We start from the raw sequence: 18,294 nt of genomic DNA on the forward strand, positions 1-18,294 counted from the left end.
GGTCAGACTGGACCGAAGTCTATTACTGGCAGCAGCCGCCACCAGTGAATTAGGCGCAGGGAGAGTAGGAAAGGAGGAAACCCCCTACTGAGGTATCGGAGACAATTTATCTTCCCTGGCAGGAAGCAGGGGTTGCCCAAACAGGCCTAGCAGGCTGCAGCAGACACCCTGTATCGGCAGCTCCAAGAATCTGAAATACCAGGTGAGAGGTTCCTCCTCAGCCACCAAAGGTAGGTTCGATGCAGATGCCATGTGATCCACCAGGCGATGAAACCTCAACCCATGTGCTGGAGGAGACCAAGCAGAAGCAACATTATGTGCTCATCAAGTGAGAAATCGAAATCCATCGGACCCTGTTCAGAAAGAGGAGCTGGCTCCTCACCCTGCCTTCCAGACAGCGTCTCATTGCACAGCTGTGCGCGCTGCAGACGGCCCAGTCAGGTGGAGTGGGATCTGAGGATGGTTCTGCCTCTGGATCTTTATTTGATAAAACATCAACTCTCCAGCCATGCGAAAACAGGTTAAGAATTGCTGCGGTGGAACCCAGGGAGGCCCTGGAGCCCAGGACGGCCAGTCGCTCCAGTAGCCGGGACCTGGGAACATGCTCATAAGAGGAAAAACAAATACTGGAGTGAGGAAACCCAGGCTGAGGAGCCATAAACCAGGATGAATAAGTCTCTTAATCCTTCCTCTACCCTCTGAAACTGAGGCTCCAACCTTGGATCCACGTGGATCTTGCCAGAGACAGCAATGGAACCAGAGGGTAACAAGCAATAGAAGGTGACAGTGATTGGCCTGAGTCCCTGTGAGGGCCCTAGAAGAGGCATAAATGGATCTGGAGAAAGACTAAATCTCTTCTGCTCTTCTCCTCCTTTCAGGTGAGGAGGCAGCAGAATGCAGAACCGAAGGCGGCTCCATTCCTCTGTCAGCTGCCTCTCACCGGAACGCGAGGCATGCTCAGAGGCGGGATGATGCACACGCTGCCAGGAGTGGAGCGAGGAGCTGGCCCCACAAACCTGGAGAGCAATGTTTCCTCTAATTTTTTCCACCCATGTGCAGAATAAATTTTGTTATGTGCACCGAGGTATGTGTGGATCTGCGCCACTAGCAGAAACAAAAAGTCTAGATATAATATATATTTTTAAAAAGTTACCATAGGGATAATTACTCCAGCCAGGACAGGTTAGGCATTTTAGAACTCACTACCCAAAGAAGTACATTTAAGCGTAAGAGAGAAATAAAAACTATGAAATGCATAGACCAGTCAAAAAACTAAAACAACACACTTTGAAAGAACAAAATACAGAGAATATATGCGCATTGCAGGAAGTACCAAGAAGTAACAACAACAGTGTTGGGAGGTGTGTGACACAGACAGTGTGTGTGTGACACACAGAGACTGTGTGTGCGTGTGTATGAGACACACAGAGACTCTGTGTGTGTGTGTGACACACAAACTGTGTACACGCTGGCTGCTGGGGAAGTTTCTGAGAGATGCCTGTCCCCTGTGTCTTTGAGGCACTCACTGAAAGCTCTCCTCCTCCTGAACCATGTCCCCTGTCCCTCGCTCTGCGGAGATGGGGTACATGAGCAGGGGGGACGGGGAGAGACAGAATGTGTGGGTGTGTGAGAGACAGAGATTGTGTGTGCTGGCTGCTGGGGAAGTCTCTGAGAGACTGTGCACTGTCTCTTTAAGGCACTCACTCACTTGAAGGCTTGTTCAGATCTCAGAGCTGCTGAATCCTAATGAGCCCAGTCCCCTCTCCCCTGCTTGGTGGAGATGGGGTGCAGGGGTTGGGGGAAGGGGACACCCTGACATCAGCATCCCCCCCCCCCCGCGCTGCACAGCCAGCAGGAGGGTCCCAGGAGCAGCTGCAGGAGCAAGGTGGCTGCAAAGCAGTGCGGGGAGGGAAGGGCTGCCGGCTGGGCACGCTCTGCTATCAGCTGGGCGGCATTTGACCCTCTCCTGCGCGGCCGCCCAAGCACGCAGCTTACAGGGAACACAGCTGGAGAGCACCAAATCTGGTGAAAGACTAAGCTCTGCACCTCTGGTCTTCCAAGTTGAAACCAGAACTGACTTAGGTTTCAGAGACAGAACCGTAGAGACCATGTCAGAATTGGCAGACCAATAAGTCTGATGCACGGACTCTGACACCACTAACAGAGGCTGTCTTCTTCCTTGCCTTCTGCCTGGCAACCCATGCATCTGGAGCAGACAACATGGCTCTAGGGTCTTTAGCAGGCAGTCTGTCTTTTTTCACAATGGTGCCTTGGGAGCCTTGATGGCTTTGACAGAAAGATCCAGAGCTGGATCCAAGGAAGATCCTGACACCTTGGAATCTGTAGACAGTTCAGCCTTACTGGAGAAAGCTCCTGGAGCTGAAATGGGCTTTAAGACTTCGGCTCTGACAACCTTCTGCCATCGGACAGCTTAACAGCAAGAGCTTCCTTAAGGAGAAGCACCTGCAGTCTGTTCTGCCGCTCCTTGCATGCTCCTTGCATACAAGTCCAGCAAATAAATCACCCAGGAGGAGAGTGTCCTTCCCGCAAGCATTTCGGGCACCTAATGTGGTCACCCGACACTGGGAAGACGCTGGGCATGAAGCACACCTCTTCATGCGTCAAACTACCTTATACTAAACTGACAGAAGAACAACAGCTGATCAGAGACTATCCATGGAGAAAACCTCTGGATCCGAGTGGACGGGAATGGCTCATTTCTGTCTGGCCCAACAGCGGGAAGGAACTGAGGAGGTAGGGGCACAGCACCCCCTTCCACAGCCTGTCCCTCCGAATGTTTGAGGATGCTGAGGGAAGGAGTAGGAGGGGGCCGGTGCAGGCTTTACTGGGGGTCCAGGGGTACAAAGCACCCCCAGGAATCAGGATTAACCAGTGTGCACTTGCACAGGGCCCCCATCTCTGTCATGATGGAGGGGCAATCTGGGTGGCGCTGCAACCCCGTGTGCCAGGTCACAATGCCCAGGACGGGCAGCAAGGCCCAGCCCCGTGGAACAGGCGTCACTGCTATGGGCTGAGCGTGGGGCAGGCCTGCTCTCCAGCCCCTCATGCCCCAAGGCCAGGCTTAAAGTGCGGTGTCAGAGCAGAGGGGGCTGCTGCAGGCGGTCGGTGCTCCCTTGACAGAGCACTGAATCAGGAGGCCCCACCTGCCCTGGAGGGGACGCATATGAGCGCTAATGGACACGGCTTGGGGAGGGCTCTACCATCAGGCACCGCCGGGAAGGCCATAACCAGTGAGCGGGAACATGCAGAGCCATTTGAAGAACCACCCCAACTTCTTCCCCACAGCCAGGAGAGCAGGTTCTGCCACCCCGTCACCCTCTGATCTCCCTAAACTCTCCTCCCTCCGCCTATCCCATGGCTCGTTACCCAGCTGGATTAAGGAAAATCCAGCATCATTCTACTTGAACAGAAACCAGACGTCTCCCCACCTCCAGGCTGGGTCTGGCAGCTCCACAACTAACCGGAGATGTAAACGCAAGTTTAAGCAGCAGCTTCTCCTGGGCTCTGGGCTGCTCTGGCTACACTGGTTTTTACCCAGATGTCTGATGTTCCTGTCGCATCCCCCATGTTACGTAGAGCCGTTTCCCGAGCAGGAAAACCCTCCAATGTCACGCGCAGCACCCACCCAGGGTCGCACAGGATTACAGGGCCATTACATCGTCTGGCCTGACCTCCTGGATTACACAGGCCAGAGAACCCCAACCCGTAATCCCTTGCTGAGGCTGAGCCCCACCACTTTCATATGGCAAACGGACGTGTCATTTGCGAGGCGTGTAAGACAAACAGATTTCCTTAGCGGAGGACGACCGCCACCGGCGTCCCCACTACAGAACAGCACAGAAAGCTCAGCGTGGCCCTCCAGGTCCGATGTGCTGCGTGGTGATGGGGGTGGACAAAGTCACCCTCACCCCACTGGTTTCTCCAGGGGGCAGGGCTGACCCAGGGCCCTGGCAGCAGTTCCAGCAGCCTTGACAGTGGCCAAAAGCTGCTTTCCCACATCAGTAACGGAGGCCCTTTGAGACTCCTGTGTGGTCTCTGCGTAACCAACCTACGAGCACTGCTCCACCAACACAAGCCACTCCCAGAAACGGAGCCCTGGAGCCCCCAGCCAGCAAAGCATTTCAGAGTGTACTTAACTTGTGGGACTACTCACAGGTGTACCTTGAAGCACGGTCTGAAGTGCTTTCCTGAGTCAGAACCTGAGACACGACGGTCTCATCTGCATGACAGCCCAGCATCAGACAACCTTCCCCAGCAAGACAGGGAAGCAGCATCCCCGGGGCAGAACAGTCTCTCTCCAAGAACATTGGAGGGCTGCAGGTCACGCTGCTGTAATCAAGGTGGGTGATCAGGTCAAACCTCTGCTCTTGGTGGCTTCTCACGTTCTCAGGAAACCCCTCAGGCTGGGAGATTCTCAGGCCTGACTGCACCCCAAAGGTGATTTTCTGAAAAACCAGAAGGCTCTGTCCAGCCACTGGCATCTGGTGAATGGAGAACTTTGTGCTGGGTGAGCAGCTAGTCCTGAGCAAACACCAGGACCTCTCCCCGTTGGAGAAATGCTGATGGTGCGGGGGAGGAGCATTTCCCCCACACACTTTATTGATATACCACAGCAAGCATAGCCAGGGAAGGAGTGGGTTTCTTTAGCAGGCCCATACCCACATGAGAGATTTTCCTTGCTGATTTAACTGCACAGTCCCCATGCTGGCAAAAATCATCGTGCAGAAAGGGGAACTGTACACTCACTTTTCCTTTGTCTTTTCTGAGAACATTACAGTAACACAGCGGCATGGAGGAGAATTTAAATAAAAGCAAACCAGTCAGGAAAGTCAGAAGTTAAGATTCCCACAGCTATGCCAAGCAGGCCAGTGTTGTTATTTTCAACCCAGAGGTGCTCAGAGCCCCCAGAGAGGTTTCCTGTGCCATGTTTGAAATGCCTGTTTATGCTAATAAATGTAACACGATGTGACAGGCAGAATGCGCAGTGCGGCTGAGCTGTGTGTGAGAACATTCGCTTCTGAGTGTCCTGATTCAGGGATTTTAAGTGATCAGTTCCCTTGTGTCAATTGCACTAATAATATTTAGCATGCACCAGAGCAAACAATCTGTATTTGATACTTTGCAGAATGACAGGTGAAAGGTCAGACTGTTCCCATCACTATCTTATCCCTGGATCTCAAAGGGAAGCCCAGCTACTCGAGAACAGCACCTAGGAGGGGCAAAGGAGCTCTGTTGTAAAAGGATCAGTTCAGCCCAGCATCTGAGGGGCTGTAAAGCCTGATGCACCAGCACTCTTATCTGACAAGGCTGGATCGGCAGTGGCATGGAAAGAAAAGAAGAAACGCGCTCCTACAGAGAGCCCAGCCCAAGTTCTCTGCCAGCTGACGAGCAGCCAGGTCCATTCACAGTGATTGATCATGCAGTTGATGTTGCACTTCTCTCAGCAGCCAGCTGATGCACACAAAGGCTACATGTGGAAAAGTCTTTGTCACTGCAGCTAACAAGGGGATTATATTTCACGTCACAGCTACCCGGCACAGGTACAGTCAGCTGCTTTCATCTCGCGGATCGCTCCCACGGGAAAATAGCACCCGCTACACCTACAGCCATGTCACAGTCTGGTCTTGTTGGGTTTTTTCATTTCTGCAGCTTTTAAACTCTTTAACAATTTTCACCTGCCCTGAACGCTTTTAAACCACAGGGGTGAAAATAAATTATTTTACAAAGCACACGTTAGAATCTATCCAGGAAGGTGATATAGGAGCATGGGAAATGAATTAATTCTGAAGCATGTGGGAGAGGGAATAAACAATTACTCCAGGGGGGATGGCAGCTCTCTTACTTTATGACAAGAATTATCTTTAAAATGGCAATGAAGTCCATGTTAAAGCCCTGTGCTGCCTTTAACAGCCAAGGGTTTGTTCCTGTAGCTCCTGCCCTTGGAGCTCATAATCTCACACCATCTTAACCTCTGCAGAGGGCTCCTCAAGGCACTTACTCCCTGCTCCAGCTGAGCCAGCTGGCTAGTGGACACATACACACTGCTACCTAGACCTTAGAGTAAGTCAAGCTCTGGGCTGTAGAAGAAACTTCTCAACAGGAGTTTGGAAAGGCCCCAGAGTCACCTGGGGATGGAGGTGCTGAGGCTTGGCCAGGGGACTTGGGTCTTTGGAGGAAAACCATCAACCATTTGCCCCAGGAGCCAGTTTTAGTTCAAACAGGATTGAAGGATGAATGACCAGGGAGACTCACTCCCCTGTGGCCAGGAAAGAGGGATCAGTCTGGGTCACATTAGGACATGTTGGTGGGGCCTCCTGGAGCCCGGAGCCCATTATGAAGTTCAATGGGGAGCTGAGGATGCATGGACAACATGAGATTGTATTCCCCTCTGCTTTAGCGAGTCACTCTTTGCTACTACCCACAGAATGAATTTGGGAGAAATAATCTAAAACATAGACCTCCAATGTCTTCCCCTGATGCCTGATGATGCGAGAACAGAGGTGCACAACTCAACAGCTGATTAGCTGGGAGAAAGCTGTAAAACCCACTTCATGGAGGCTCTGACCCCTCGCTGACTCTCCCCGAGATCTCAGCACAGTATAAAACCCACCGCTTTTTACTGGCAGGATTTTGTTATCAAATGCTGAGCTCTCTGAAGTGGCTGCCCTTATGATTCCCAGAGCTCCACTCCACATTCCAAGGGCCTGCTGGCAGGGCTGTCAGATTGGTACCCTGGACCAGCCTTGTAAATTCCTTTCCGTGGAGATACAGAACACCTCTCTGCGGTGCCAAGTTCTCCACTTACAAGGTGCAGAATTTATTAGACTGAGAAAAGATGAAAAGGAAACCTGCCCCTTTAAAGCAGTTTTACATACGGTTTCTTTATTAGAGCTCTGCGCACTTTCTGAAGAGCTACAAATGAAAGGTTTTGCACTGAATCAATGGGAACTGCTCTGCTCTGTGAACATCTTTTGCCTTCATTTCTATAAATCGAAAACCAGGCACTGATTCCAACCCCGACTCCCTGGGTCCGGTGCTCTCTGGAGCTCTGGTCACTCTTCACTTTGAGCCTGTGTTTCTACACCACACTTTCCCTTCCTTCTGAACCCAGGTACCTCCTTTGGGCTGTCCCCTCACTCTGCCCACTCCAGTGCACAGGGCCCCTCAAAGTGATGTGCTGCATGTCCTCCTCTGCCTGCCCACGGCACCCCCAGTTAGCCAGCAGCATTAGCCTCTGTCCCAAGTTCAGCCCCCGGGGTCCACAGAGTCTCCTCTTTTGGATACTGTTTCAGCTCCAGACGTAGAGCTGCCCCATCTGCTTTCAACATGTTGCGTCTGACATTAACTAATGTCTCCTATTAGCACTGAAAGAAACCGATCTGGAAAAATTCATTTTCAAGTGGAGTTCAAACAGGCCACAAGGAGAAGTGGATTCTTGACTGCACACAGGATTCTTTTTGCGGTGAAGCCAAGCGTCTGAGAAACCGGTCAAGGGCACAGACGACAAGAACTTCTCTCTCTGATTTACTAACTGGGAACAGGAAAGGGAAGACAAAATCCACCCACTTCAAAGGGCCAAGAAGGTGAATCACAGAGACTGTGTGTGCGTGTGCGTGCAAGAGTGTGTGTGTGTGTGTCAGTGACAGACAGATGGAGCAGGAGCCTCCTCACACACCTACCGGCAAAGGGTTAAAGTTCTGGTCCACAAGGTGATTATGTCCGTGGTCAAAAAACGAGCGTCGCATCACTACCTCAATGCCCTGGTTGGCCAACATACCCAAGGTGTTCAGCCACCTGGAAAGAGGAAGAGAGCTGTGTCAATAGGTGGCCGGAGGAGCACACTTGCTGAGTGGCCGGCTGAGAAACCCCCAAAGGCATGTTTCTGTCCCAAGGGCCACGCTCGAGTCGTTTGCACTGGGCACTAGCTCCAGGAGAAGGCAATATATGAAGGTGCTAATGTCTCCGTTCCACGGGATCGTTACGACAGAAGCCATGTCGAGCACTTTATTGTTCCACATAGATGAACTGAGGGACCTCAGACATTTTTTACCAGCTGGATACCTAGTGCCTCTCCCCAGTCCTGCCACACCACGTCACCCCTGCACACATCAGTTCTGCTTGTCCACAACTCCATCACCGGAGCCCATACACACTCCCACTATCACCCCTACACACACATTGCATCCTCACACCCAGCCACATCACTACAACCCACGTGCACAACCCTAACCATCACATCCCCACACACACCATACTGTCCTGGTATATGCCTCCTCCTCCCAAGCATCCCAGACTGTAGCAGGGTGCTGTTGCAAAAGCACCTAATTAGCCCCTGCCCAGTCAGCTCCAATCAGGGGAAACAGATGGGGGCTGGTGGAAAAGGCCTGATGCCGGCCTGAGGATTGGCAACACCTGCCGGCCTGACAAGCCAAGGGCTATAAAGGCCGGGAGGGAGTCAGCAGGCAGGGGGGCAGCCCGGGAGAAGCCAGTCAGGGAGGGAACTGGAGGCCTCCTAGCTGACGGCCGACTCTGCCTGTAAAGGAGGTTGAATAATCCTGTAAAGCTTGTAAATAGAGAAACACTGGTGGTGGGATAACTGCAGGTAAATAAAGACACGGGTGTTGCACAACCCTGAAGCCTCTCTGAGCCTTATTGGGGGCAGCAAGCGGGCCCCAGGAAGAGGGGCGGGTTGTGGACCCTGTTACACAGACCTACAGACACACCTTACAACTCTTTCCAGAAAGAAAGATAATCTTCTAAACCTCCGATTATTGCAGTCAGCTCTAACCCTAGGAACTGGAACTATGCAGCAAGAGACCACAGGCTGCTCTGTCATGCCAGCCAGCAAACCCTGGGAACCATGAACATCTTGGGCTTCTAAGGTGTAAAGAAACCGGATTCCAAACTGGAGCCGTACAGAGCTCCTTTATAGGCTCTTCCTTCAGATGAGATTGCACCCCCCTGTGAATGAATGAAGGAGTGAGTGCCGGTGAGAAAGCATGTCTGCAGCTGAAAGAAAAGGGCAAAGAGCTGGGGACCCAGCGACATGCCAGGGGGAGGGGGTGCGGGTCTCTCTGTGGCCAGACAAGCATGTCAGAAGGTGAGCGATGGAGCCGCTTTCCTTCCCTCTCGAGACAGAATCAGGGGTAGAACCGGCCGGTTTTGTTCACTCCCAGCTCTGAGATGCCCCGGGAATCGGACTGTTCCGAATAGTCCCACGCTTTGATTCCTGTGGCCGGCCTGGGCCTGTGGGGCTGTTCCGCTTTCCTGTCTCCATCCATTAGGCAGGAGGGGGACAGATTCGTATCTCGTGTGCCCTGCTGTCAGCCCAGAGCTCCTCGCCTGTGGTAATGAGACTGCTCAGGCGCAGAGCACGAGCCGTGGAAATGTGCGCTCCCAGCAGAGCTGTGAACCTGCTCCCAGCTGCAGACAGCTCCCCCCTGCCCCATTGCACTGTAGGAGTGTGTGTGGGTCCCACGCCCCACCCAACTCACAGGAATCCAGCAGCGTACGAATCCGAGAGATTGTTCATGCCTCCAGCTGAAGTGGCTCCGATACCTTCAAGCCAGATCTTCTTCCCAGGTGCATAGGTATTTACCACCTGTTCATAAAACAAAAAGAGCAGGAGACCGTCATCCCGTCCCTTGGGTGCAGGGTGCAGGTCATCACTGCCTGGCCACTGGCAGGAGCCTGAGAACAACCAGCCAAAGCAGGAGGTTGGGCAGGAGCAGCCCGCCACAGAGCCGGGCAGGGGAGCCCAGCGCCCGGCTGAGCCACTGGGGATGCCAGAGGCCGCTGTAGTCTCGACCCGCCTGACACGGCAGAGGGTGAAAGTGGGCACAGGCTGCGACGCTACCTGATTAAACTCGGACCACGGAAATCTTTGTTGCTACCACCATCACATAATTGCAGGAAACCTTGTACAAAAGCTGTCTAGTGAGGTGTCCATGGAAAGGTTGTGATTCGCTGAATGTGGTTATGCTATTTGCACGCATGGATCGTATTTGTATCTGAAGTTATGAGTATTGGCTCTGTACCTGGATTTCTAATGTGTTTGTTCTGGGAAACTCCAACAAGCCTGCACATCTTAGAGAGACTATGCAAATTAAGTGGATCATCAAGGAACATTTAACTCACAATGGAAGACATCGACCTACCCTGAATGGACTTTCCTGTGAAGAACATGCTGTTTGGGGTATAGGTAATGACTTTTACTGGGACTAAGCAAAATCAGGCATGGACATGTGACTTGCCCATGTGACCCCAAACTCCATCTTTTACCTGTAATTTTCCACCAGCGGTAGTGAGGGCTTTGTTTGAAACATTGGATTTCCCTCTGCATGGCAGAAGCTATGAAAGGCGCTGGAAACACCTCCATTTTGCCTCTTTCCTGCTCCAGCCTCTTTCCTGCTCAAGGCTCTGGACTGTGGACTTATACTAATAGGAGCATCTAACCAAGGGACTGAGGACCTTCCAATGATTTGGAAGCAATCAGAGACTTGACTTAAGTCATCAGTTTATTCCATCACTGCTACAAGCCTGAACCAAGAACTTTGCAATTATTGTATGTATTTGATTCCTTTAACCAATTTTAACTTTCTTTCTTTCTTTCTTTCTTATAAATAAACCTTTAGATTTTAGATATTAAAGGATTGGCAAAAGCGTGATTATTGGGTAAGATTATTGGGTAAGATCTGAGTTGTATATTGACCTAGGTGTGTGGCTGGTCCTTTGGGATCAGAAGAACCTTTTATTTGATAGGTTTCAGAGTAGCAGCCATATTAGTCTGTATTTACAAAAAGAAAAGGAGTACTTGTGGCACCTTAGAGACTAACCAATTTATTTGAGCATCAGCTTTCATGAGCTACAGCTCACTTCATCGGATGCATAAAGTGGAAAATACAGTGAGGAGATTTATATACACACAGACCATGAAAAAATGGGTGTTTATCATACACATTGTAAGGAGAGTGATCACTTAAGATGAGCTATTACCAGCAGGAGAGTGGGGTGGGGGGAGAGTAAACCTTTTGAAGTGATAATCAAGGTGGGCCATTTCTAGCACATTTCCAGGAGTTAACAAGAACGTCTGAGGAACAGTGGGGGTCACTGGTCACTTGATTTCTGACCTAAAAGTGACTATTCTTCAACAAAAAAACTTCGAAAACAGACTCAACGAGAGACTGCTGAATTGGAATTATTTTGCAAATTGGATACAATTAACTTAGGCTTGAATAGAGACTGGGAGTGGTTGAGTCATTATACAAAGTAAAACTATTTCCCCTTGTTTATTCCTCCCTCCCCCCCGTTAACTCCTGGAAATGTGCTGGAAATGGCCCACCTTGATTATTACTTCAAAAGGTTTTCTCTCCCCCCACCCCACTCTCCTGCTGGTAATAGCTCATCTTAAGTGATCACTCTCCTTACAATGTGTATGATAAACACCCATTTTTTCATGGTCTGTGTGTATATAAATCTCCTCACTGTATTTTCCACTTTATGCATCCGATGAAGTGAGCTGTAGCTCATGAAAGCTGATGCTCAAATAAATTGGTTAGTCTCTAAGGTGCCACAAGTCCTCCTTTTCTTTTATTTGATGAAATTGGTTTTAAAGAACCACTCATCTTTAAGTCTAGTGTTTTGGGTGGTGATACAAGGACTGGAACGCCTACGAAAATTGCTTTTCTGACTTCTTGTTAGCCAGTGTGGTGAAACAGAAGTTTACTTTTGTTGCTGGTTTGGTATATCTCGTAGGAGAATAACCACCAGTTTTGGGGTGTGTCTGCCCTATTTCTCAGCAGTTTGTCCTGAATTTGGTATTCTCAGTTGTGACCCATGATGGCCTGGTGACAGGCATCAGGGAGCAGGGAGGTGACAGGTGCAGGAACAGTCAGGCAAAGCACATGCAGTTTCCAGTCCTGTCGGGCCAGATCTATGATGCGCAGAGGGAGTGCTGAGGGATCCCCACCCCCAATTGGAGAGACGATTGAAGGGATTTCCCTGCCTCTGGGGGACTCTGCTAAATCTCCCTCAGTAGAGAGCCCTGCCCCATGGGCTCAAAAGCCTGTTCCTGGAAGAATGCGTACACAGCTGACGGCAAGCGTGGTCCTTCGGGCTGGGCTGGGCACGTGGATCCCACTGATGCTGCTCCCGCCCCTGCACAGGAGTTTGGAAATTTCTCACTGAGCAGCACCACTCAGGCTCTCGTGCTCCTGCTCCTGAAAGCCTGGTGGGCGGGGCGACCCCAACTGCCAGCCAGTTTCTTCGCCATCCAGGGCCTGAAGGGTCAGACTCTGAGCTGTGGGGCTGGAGTGTGGGGCCTGGGATCCACATGCACATCCACATCTCAAAAAACCACAATTATTGTAAGGCAAGTGTGACACTGAGCCAGCGAGGGTTAAACAGTCAGCAGGCTACGGGCCCTAAAGATCAACCTTCAAGAACATATTAGGGAAGTACTGAAGTGGCAAACAGTCAGCAAAGCCATGGACAAGAGCTCCATATCGTTAGCAAATTAGAGGTAAATACTAATTGTATTTGTCTATGTTTACCTATCTCTTGTTAGATGTTAACAATGTAACCAGATTAGCTTGTACATGCTACATTTCAGTTCCTGTCTGCTACAAAAGGAATATTAGCAATTAAATTAAACATGTGGTGGAATAATGTCATTGTCTGTATTTCGCTTGGAATTTTGTAGTAAACGGTCTCTGAACTGCTGGAATGGTTAATCGCCTTCTGCTAATCAATGCAACTCATTACCTGTGTGTACATATGAAATAGGAATTGACTTCAAAGTCACAATGTATATTACCCATTCTTCACCCAAGAAATACCTGATGTGTTATCTGTCTCAAGAGGCTATAGTAGCCTGCCAGAGATTGATAAAAGAACTCTAGACCCTGATCCTGTCATCACAGATCTGCTTAAGGTTGGCCAGGGGAAGCTTGAATTGCAAGACTGAGGTCTCCAGCGCCAGTCTGGATTATCCTGCTATTTCTCATGGAAGAATTTACACTGACTCTGCACATGGACTGTCTATTGGATTATAACCGATGGAATTAATTCGGAAAGAACTTTTTGCAACTCAGCAGTTCACCATCTCTACCATGAAACTGACCTAAGAACTTTATTCAGATCTGTATGAATAATGATCTTTTACCCATAACCACTCTTTCTTTTCAATAAATCTTAGATTAGTTAATAAGAACTGGCTGTAAGCATGTATTTGGGCACAGTCTGATACATTCATTGACCTGGTGGATAATGTGTCCAATATTTTGGGATTGGTAGAACTTTATATATGGTGAATAAGATTTTAAATAATCCTTACCATATTTGACTTGGTAGTCTGGGTACTGGAGTTGGACCGATGCAGAAAGCCAAGAATCTCTCTACCCAGTGCCACTACCCAGCCCCTGTATCCACTGCATCCAGTGCTGTTGGCAAAGAAGTTTTAGCAATTAACATGCCTTCAGAGCAGAAGGAAGGAAACTTCCTTAACTCAGAAGGAAGTTTATCTTGAAAGCCTGCCATTTTGTCCCATTGTATGTTATTACATTTGGCCAACATTGAATGATAATTGGAAATTAAAATTGGAAGGGAGGCTGAGGAATAAATCTTTCTCCCACAAAGATCCACTTTTTTGGTTCCTTCTCTTTTGGAGTAGCTCTTGAAAGCTGCTTGAATGTTTTATTAAGAGTCATGATTATGACTGAAGATGGAGCTGGGTGAGTATAAAAATCCTCAGACCTCTATGGGGGAACTTGATATTTTCAATCTGCTCATTCAGATGTTGCCAACATAAAGGTGATGTTGCCCATAACTCCTTAGCTGGTTCAAGGATACCTTCTTTAAAAGGCAGAGACACCTTATTTTGAGTAGAAGGTTGGAGGATGTTTATATGACTTTTCCTGCACGAGCTCCAGAGGAATTGCTAATATCTCTGCCATCCTCTTTAGAAATTCTTGAAAAGCCTGAAAGTCGTCTACTGTGGAAGGAAAAGAAGACACTATGGCCTCATCGGAAGAGGCAACGTGTTCTGCAGTAGAAGGTCCATTTGTGGATGTGTGGCTCTCCTTCTTCAAATAGAGGCTGCTACTCCATAACTAAACATTTCTGGGGAGAACAGGCTGACTGCAGACACTCTGTTGCAGGGAAACTGCCCCTCAAAGCAGAGATAGCAGGAAATTGTTGACCCAAACTATGCCAAGGAGGCCAGAAAGGCCAGGACTGGTATCCATAGTTATAAGGCAGAGAATTCCAGGGTGCTCACATCCATGGAGGTAACTGAATATCATGTGAGCGGCTCCTAACTGGAGAAACTGAAGAAGGGTGGTTTCTGTGGTGTGTATCTCTCTTAGCTGGGACAGGAGAGAGCTGCCTACTAGCCTTATCTGATGCAGAAGCGGAAGAAAAGCACTGAATTTGAGGGGCCGCTCTGCGAGGTGAAATAACTTGATGAGTGGTAGGCTCCACTGTGCCAGAAGCAGGAGGTCTTAAGGCAATTTTCATGACTGGTATTTTTGTCCACTGTGGCACTGAAAATCTTGGGGAAACTGAGGCAGGAAAGGCTTGTACAGTAGGTGACTCTGGCTCAGGAGTAATCCTGATTTCCTCCTGTGACAAAGGATGCCTCAGGTGGTACCAACACTGCCGACGCGGAAGTGGAAGCTGAAGTCTGCAAAGTTGCTTGTTTTGGTAATGAGTCTCTCTGTACTGAGCACTTCGAGGCAGGCTTGATGCGCTGCGGCACTGAGGTGGACAGAGCCAAGCGGAGGCATTGGAGGCTGCTTGCAGTTGTGCTGGGATAGCTCTGAGCTAGTGCTGCTGGTGTAAGGGTCGATGCCGCCGAAGCCAGTCTCAGCACAAGAGGGGCAGAGCGCCTCAGTGCTGACGGCGAGTCCTTTGCTACGTGCTTCGCCGTCCTTTCTTTACGCGGCACAGGCATGGACCTCCTGAGCGCCACTGCTTTCTCTCGTGGGCAGCAAGGGGCTCTGATCACTCTGGCAGGACCTCTGCAAGCTGCGGTAAGCTCTTGCCGGATATAAGAGGTCTTTCTGAACCTCAGATGCTTGGAATGATCGGTGACTGCTCTGGAGCACTGGCCGCTTGGCCGGATCGGGAAGCGGCACTGTCCCTTGCTCTCAAGGAGTTTCAGAATCAGAGGTTGCTCTCATGGATTTTTCCATGAGAAAAATCTTCAGCCTAGACTGTCTAAATGTGTGTGTGGGTTCACTGACTGCCCCACTCGCTGGCAGTACATGGCTCTCTGAGGAAATAGCAACGCAGGTCATGTCTGTCTCCAAGAGCAATTGCCCCTGTACACAATGGACGTGATTTAAAGCCCTAGGAGTGAGGCTGTGGCCTAACAAGCCCTACCAACTACCTACTACCTAGCGAGAGAGATTGAATATGCCAACGGGCAGACAGAGCTGATCTAGAGAACTCATTTTCACTGCTATGGAACAGACTCCCTACTGAGTACTAAACGAGCTGACTAAGGCGAAGGGATACTGACAAGGTCCAGCTGTCTCTCAGGCCCCACCCCACATGCTCTCGGGGGGCAGGGGAACACGTGTGAGAGCGTTCAAGTGGACACTGCTGAGGGAAAGATTTCCCACTCCTGTGCGGGGACATGGGCGCACCATGAGTAGGATCTCGAAGAAGGGCAGAGCAGAGCAGATTGAGCCAGGGGCTCCAGCCAGGTCTTCATCCCATCCCTCCCCCTGGACCACACACTCACTGAATGCTGGGCTGCAGCAACAGCGGTCTCACAGGTCCAGATGGGTCTCTCCAGGGTCTGCAGGACACAGGCTTTCACAGGAAGGTGTTATTCACACCTGTCTGATGCAGCCCCAAAGTGTCTGGCACTCAGGGCCAGCCCACAACATTTTGGCATCTGAGGCTGGGCGCTCAAATGACACCCCCATGCCCCTTCACTTGGGCCAAAACTTTGAAAGGTCTCAGTTCTGCTTTCTTTCTGTTCTACTCCTCTCATGGTACTGCTCTGCTACCTACCCCAATGACGGAGAACTAACGGCTTAAAATGCCTTGTTCAAAAATTTTAAGTAACACTTAACTTTCAAATGTCTGAACGGCAAATATAACTTTTCTTGTCTGCATAGTAAACACTGGCATTTTTATCTGTTTGAATAATCAAAGTGGTGCTTTCCGTGCCTTCTTGGTTGCAAAGATTTGAACTGCTTCCTGAAGGTCCACAGTCTGGGCCAGCTCATGCTCTGTTGAGATGGTTGCAAGGCCGACCAGCCTCTCCTGTGTCATTGTGGCGTGTAGATGTGTTTTTATTAACCTCAGCTTGGAGAAGCTGTGTTCTCCACTGGCAACTGCTACAAGAAGTGTTAGAAGTATGCGCAGAGCAACAAAAGCATTTGGAAAGAGGGTGGTCATCTTATTTGTGCACATATATTCCAGAACAGCTTTTGGAGTTGATCCTGCTGAAATGTATCTTGAAAGGGCTTTCAGTTCATCCCCTAAATCACTTGCATCAATATCGCGCATGTCATCATGTGTCATCAACACTGTCTCTAGTGCCCTGCATTGCTGGTGTTGGTCTTCTTCAGGTATAGTGGGGAGTTTTGGAATATCATACAACATCCCAAATATACTTCTGTGTTCCTTGAGCTGCATGAAATGTTCTTCACCTGACTGTATTGCACAATCTAGCACCTGGTTAAAGAATTCAACTTTGAATTCTTGTTTGGGGTCTCTTATGGGATTATCCCGTGCCTTGTAATGTCTTCTTCGGTGACTCTTGTACTCTTGAATGGGTGGGAAAATAGCTTCAGTGTGAAGTTCCTCTGCCAACTTCTGTGCACTCTTCAGAACATTTTGAAATCCCTCATCTGACCGGTAAAACTGTAGGTATGATTTTGCTTTGTCCAGTTGTTCCATTGCTCCAGATATATCAAGGTCAACACCTTGGAGTCTCTTGCTTACAACATTTATTTCAAACAGTATGTCATGCCACAACACTAAGCCACACAGAAATTTGAAGTTATGTATGTTTCTGGTGATTTCATTTCCCTCTGCCACTGTTCTCCCACGAACAGTTCCTGTTATAGCATTATCCTCCATAATGGCAACTATGGCATCATCTATCTTCCCAATTTGGTGTTTGATAGGCTTTATTGCCTCCACACGACTTTCCTATTGTGTGGCACTCAGTGGTTTCAGTGTCAGAGAGGATGTTCCCAGATGTTGCTTCAAAATTTGCCATCAATGAGTTGAACAAGAGAAAAATACACAGATGCTTTGAATTACATTAAAAAATTCAGCAGCCTCACGAGAAGCTGATGCTGCATCACTGACCACCAAGTTCAATGAATGAGAACTGCATGGGACAAAAAAAGCTCGAGGGTTTAGCTCTCGGATCCGTGTCTGCACTCTTTCTGTTCTTTCCTCTAATGTTGGCACCATTATCGTAGCCCTGACCTCTCATGTCAGCTATCGCAATTCCCGTCTCTTCCAGCTTTTTAAGAAGCACATTTGTCATACCAGCTCCTGTAGCATCATCAATGTCAATAAATTCTAGAAAATGCTCTGACAGTCACCACTGCAGGGACATTTTCACTAGGTTCTGTTGTTGTTGTTACAAAACGCACCATTAAAGTCGTTTGTTCCGTATGGCTGATGTCAGGTGTGCAGTGCAGAATAACAGAGGAATATCTTGCTGACTTCAGATCTGCCACAATCTTCTGTTTGACTTTTGTTGCCAGTAACTGTATGATCTCATTTTGAATGGTTTTTCCAAGGTAGTGGTGTGTGTACATCTCTTGGGTGGTGACTCAGATGCTCCGGAGTCCAGCATCAAAGTCAGCCATCAGCTCCACAATTTTAAGGAAGTTTCCATTGCTTGGCACATACAGCTGATCTGAAGTGCCACGCAGGGCTAGGTTTTGGGTTGCAAGCATTCTCACAAAGGCAATGAGCCTTTTCAGAACATTTGTCCAGTAAAGAGACTCTGATGCAATCTTCTCTTGATGCTGATCATCTGTGGTGGCCTTTAACCTTAGTCTCATCTCAAGCTCTTTCCACCTGTGGAATGCTCTCTGGTGATTTCTGCAGTGGGGGAGGTTTAGATTGGATATTAGGAAAAACTTTTTCACTAAGAGGGTGGTGAAACACTGGAATGCGTTACCTAGGGAGGTGGTAGAATCTCCTTCCTTAGAGGTTTTTAAGGTCAGGCTTGACAAAGCCCTGGCTGGGATGATTTAACTGGGAGTTGGTCCTGCTTCGAGCAGGGGGTTGGAC

General features: G+C 49.3%; 1 protein-coding gene across 2 annotated transcripts in view; it reads right to left on the reverse strand.

Annotated features, from left to right (window-relative positions):
- The window catches only part of HPSE2 (heparanase 2 (inactive)), a 299,278-nt gene that overhangs the window by 23,655 nt on the left and 257,329 nt on the right, over positions 1 to 18,294 (reverse strand). For both annotated transcript variants that reach the window (XM_048857280.2, XM_048857279.2), the window contains exons 8-9: positions 9,516 to 9,622; positions 7,701 to 7,815 (exon numbers count right to left, since the gene is read on the reverse strand). In XM_048857280.2, coding sequence (XP_048713237.1) covers positions 7,701 to 7,815; positions 9,516 to 9,622 — 222 coding nt within the window. The remainder of the gene's footprint in view (positions 1 to 7,700; positions 7,816 to 9,515; positions 9,623 to 18,294) is intronic.

The sequence above is a fragment of the Caretta caretta genome, chromosome 7 (assembly GCF_965140235.1).
Source record: "Caretta caretta isolate rCarCar2 chromosome 7, rCarCar1.hap1, whole genome shotgun sequence".
Lineage (NCBI taxonomy): Eukaryota > Metazoa > Chordata > Testudines > Cheloniidae > Caretta > Caretta caretta.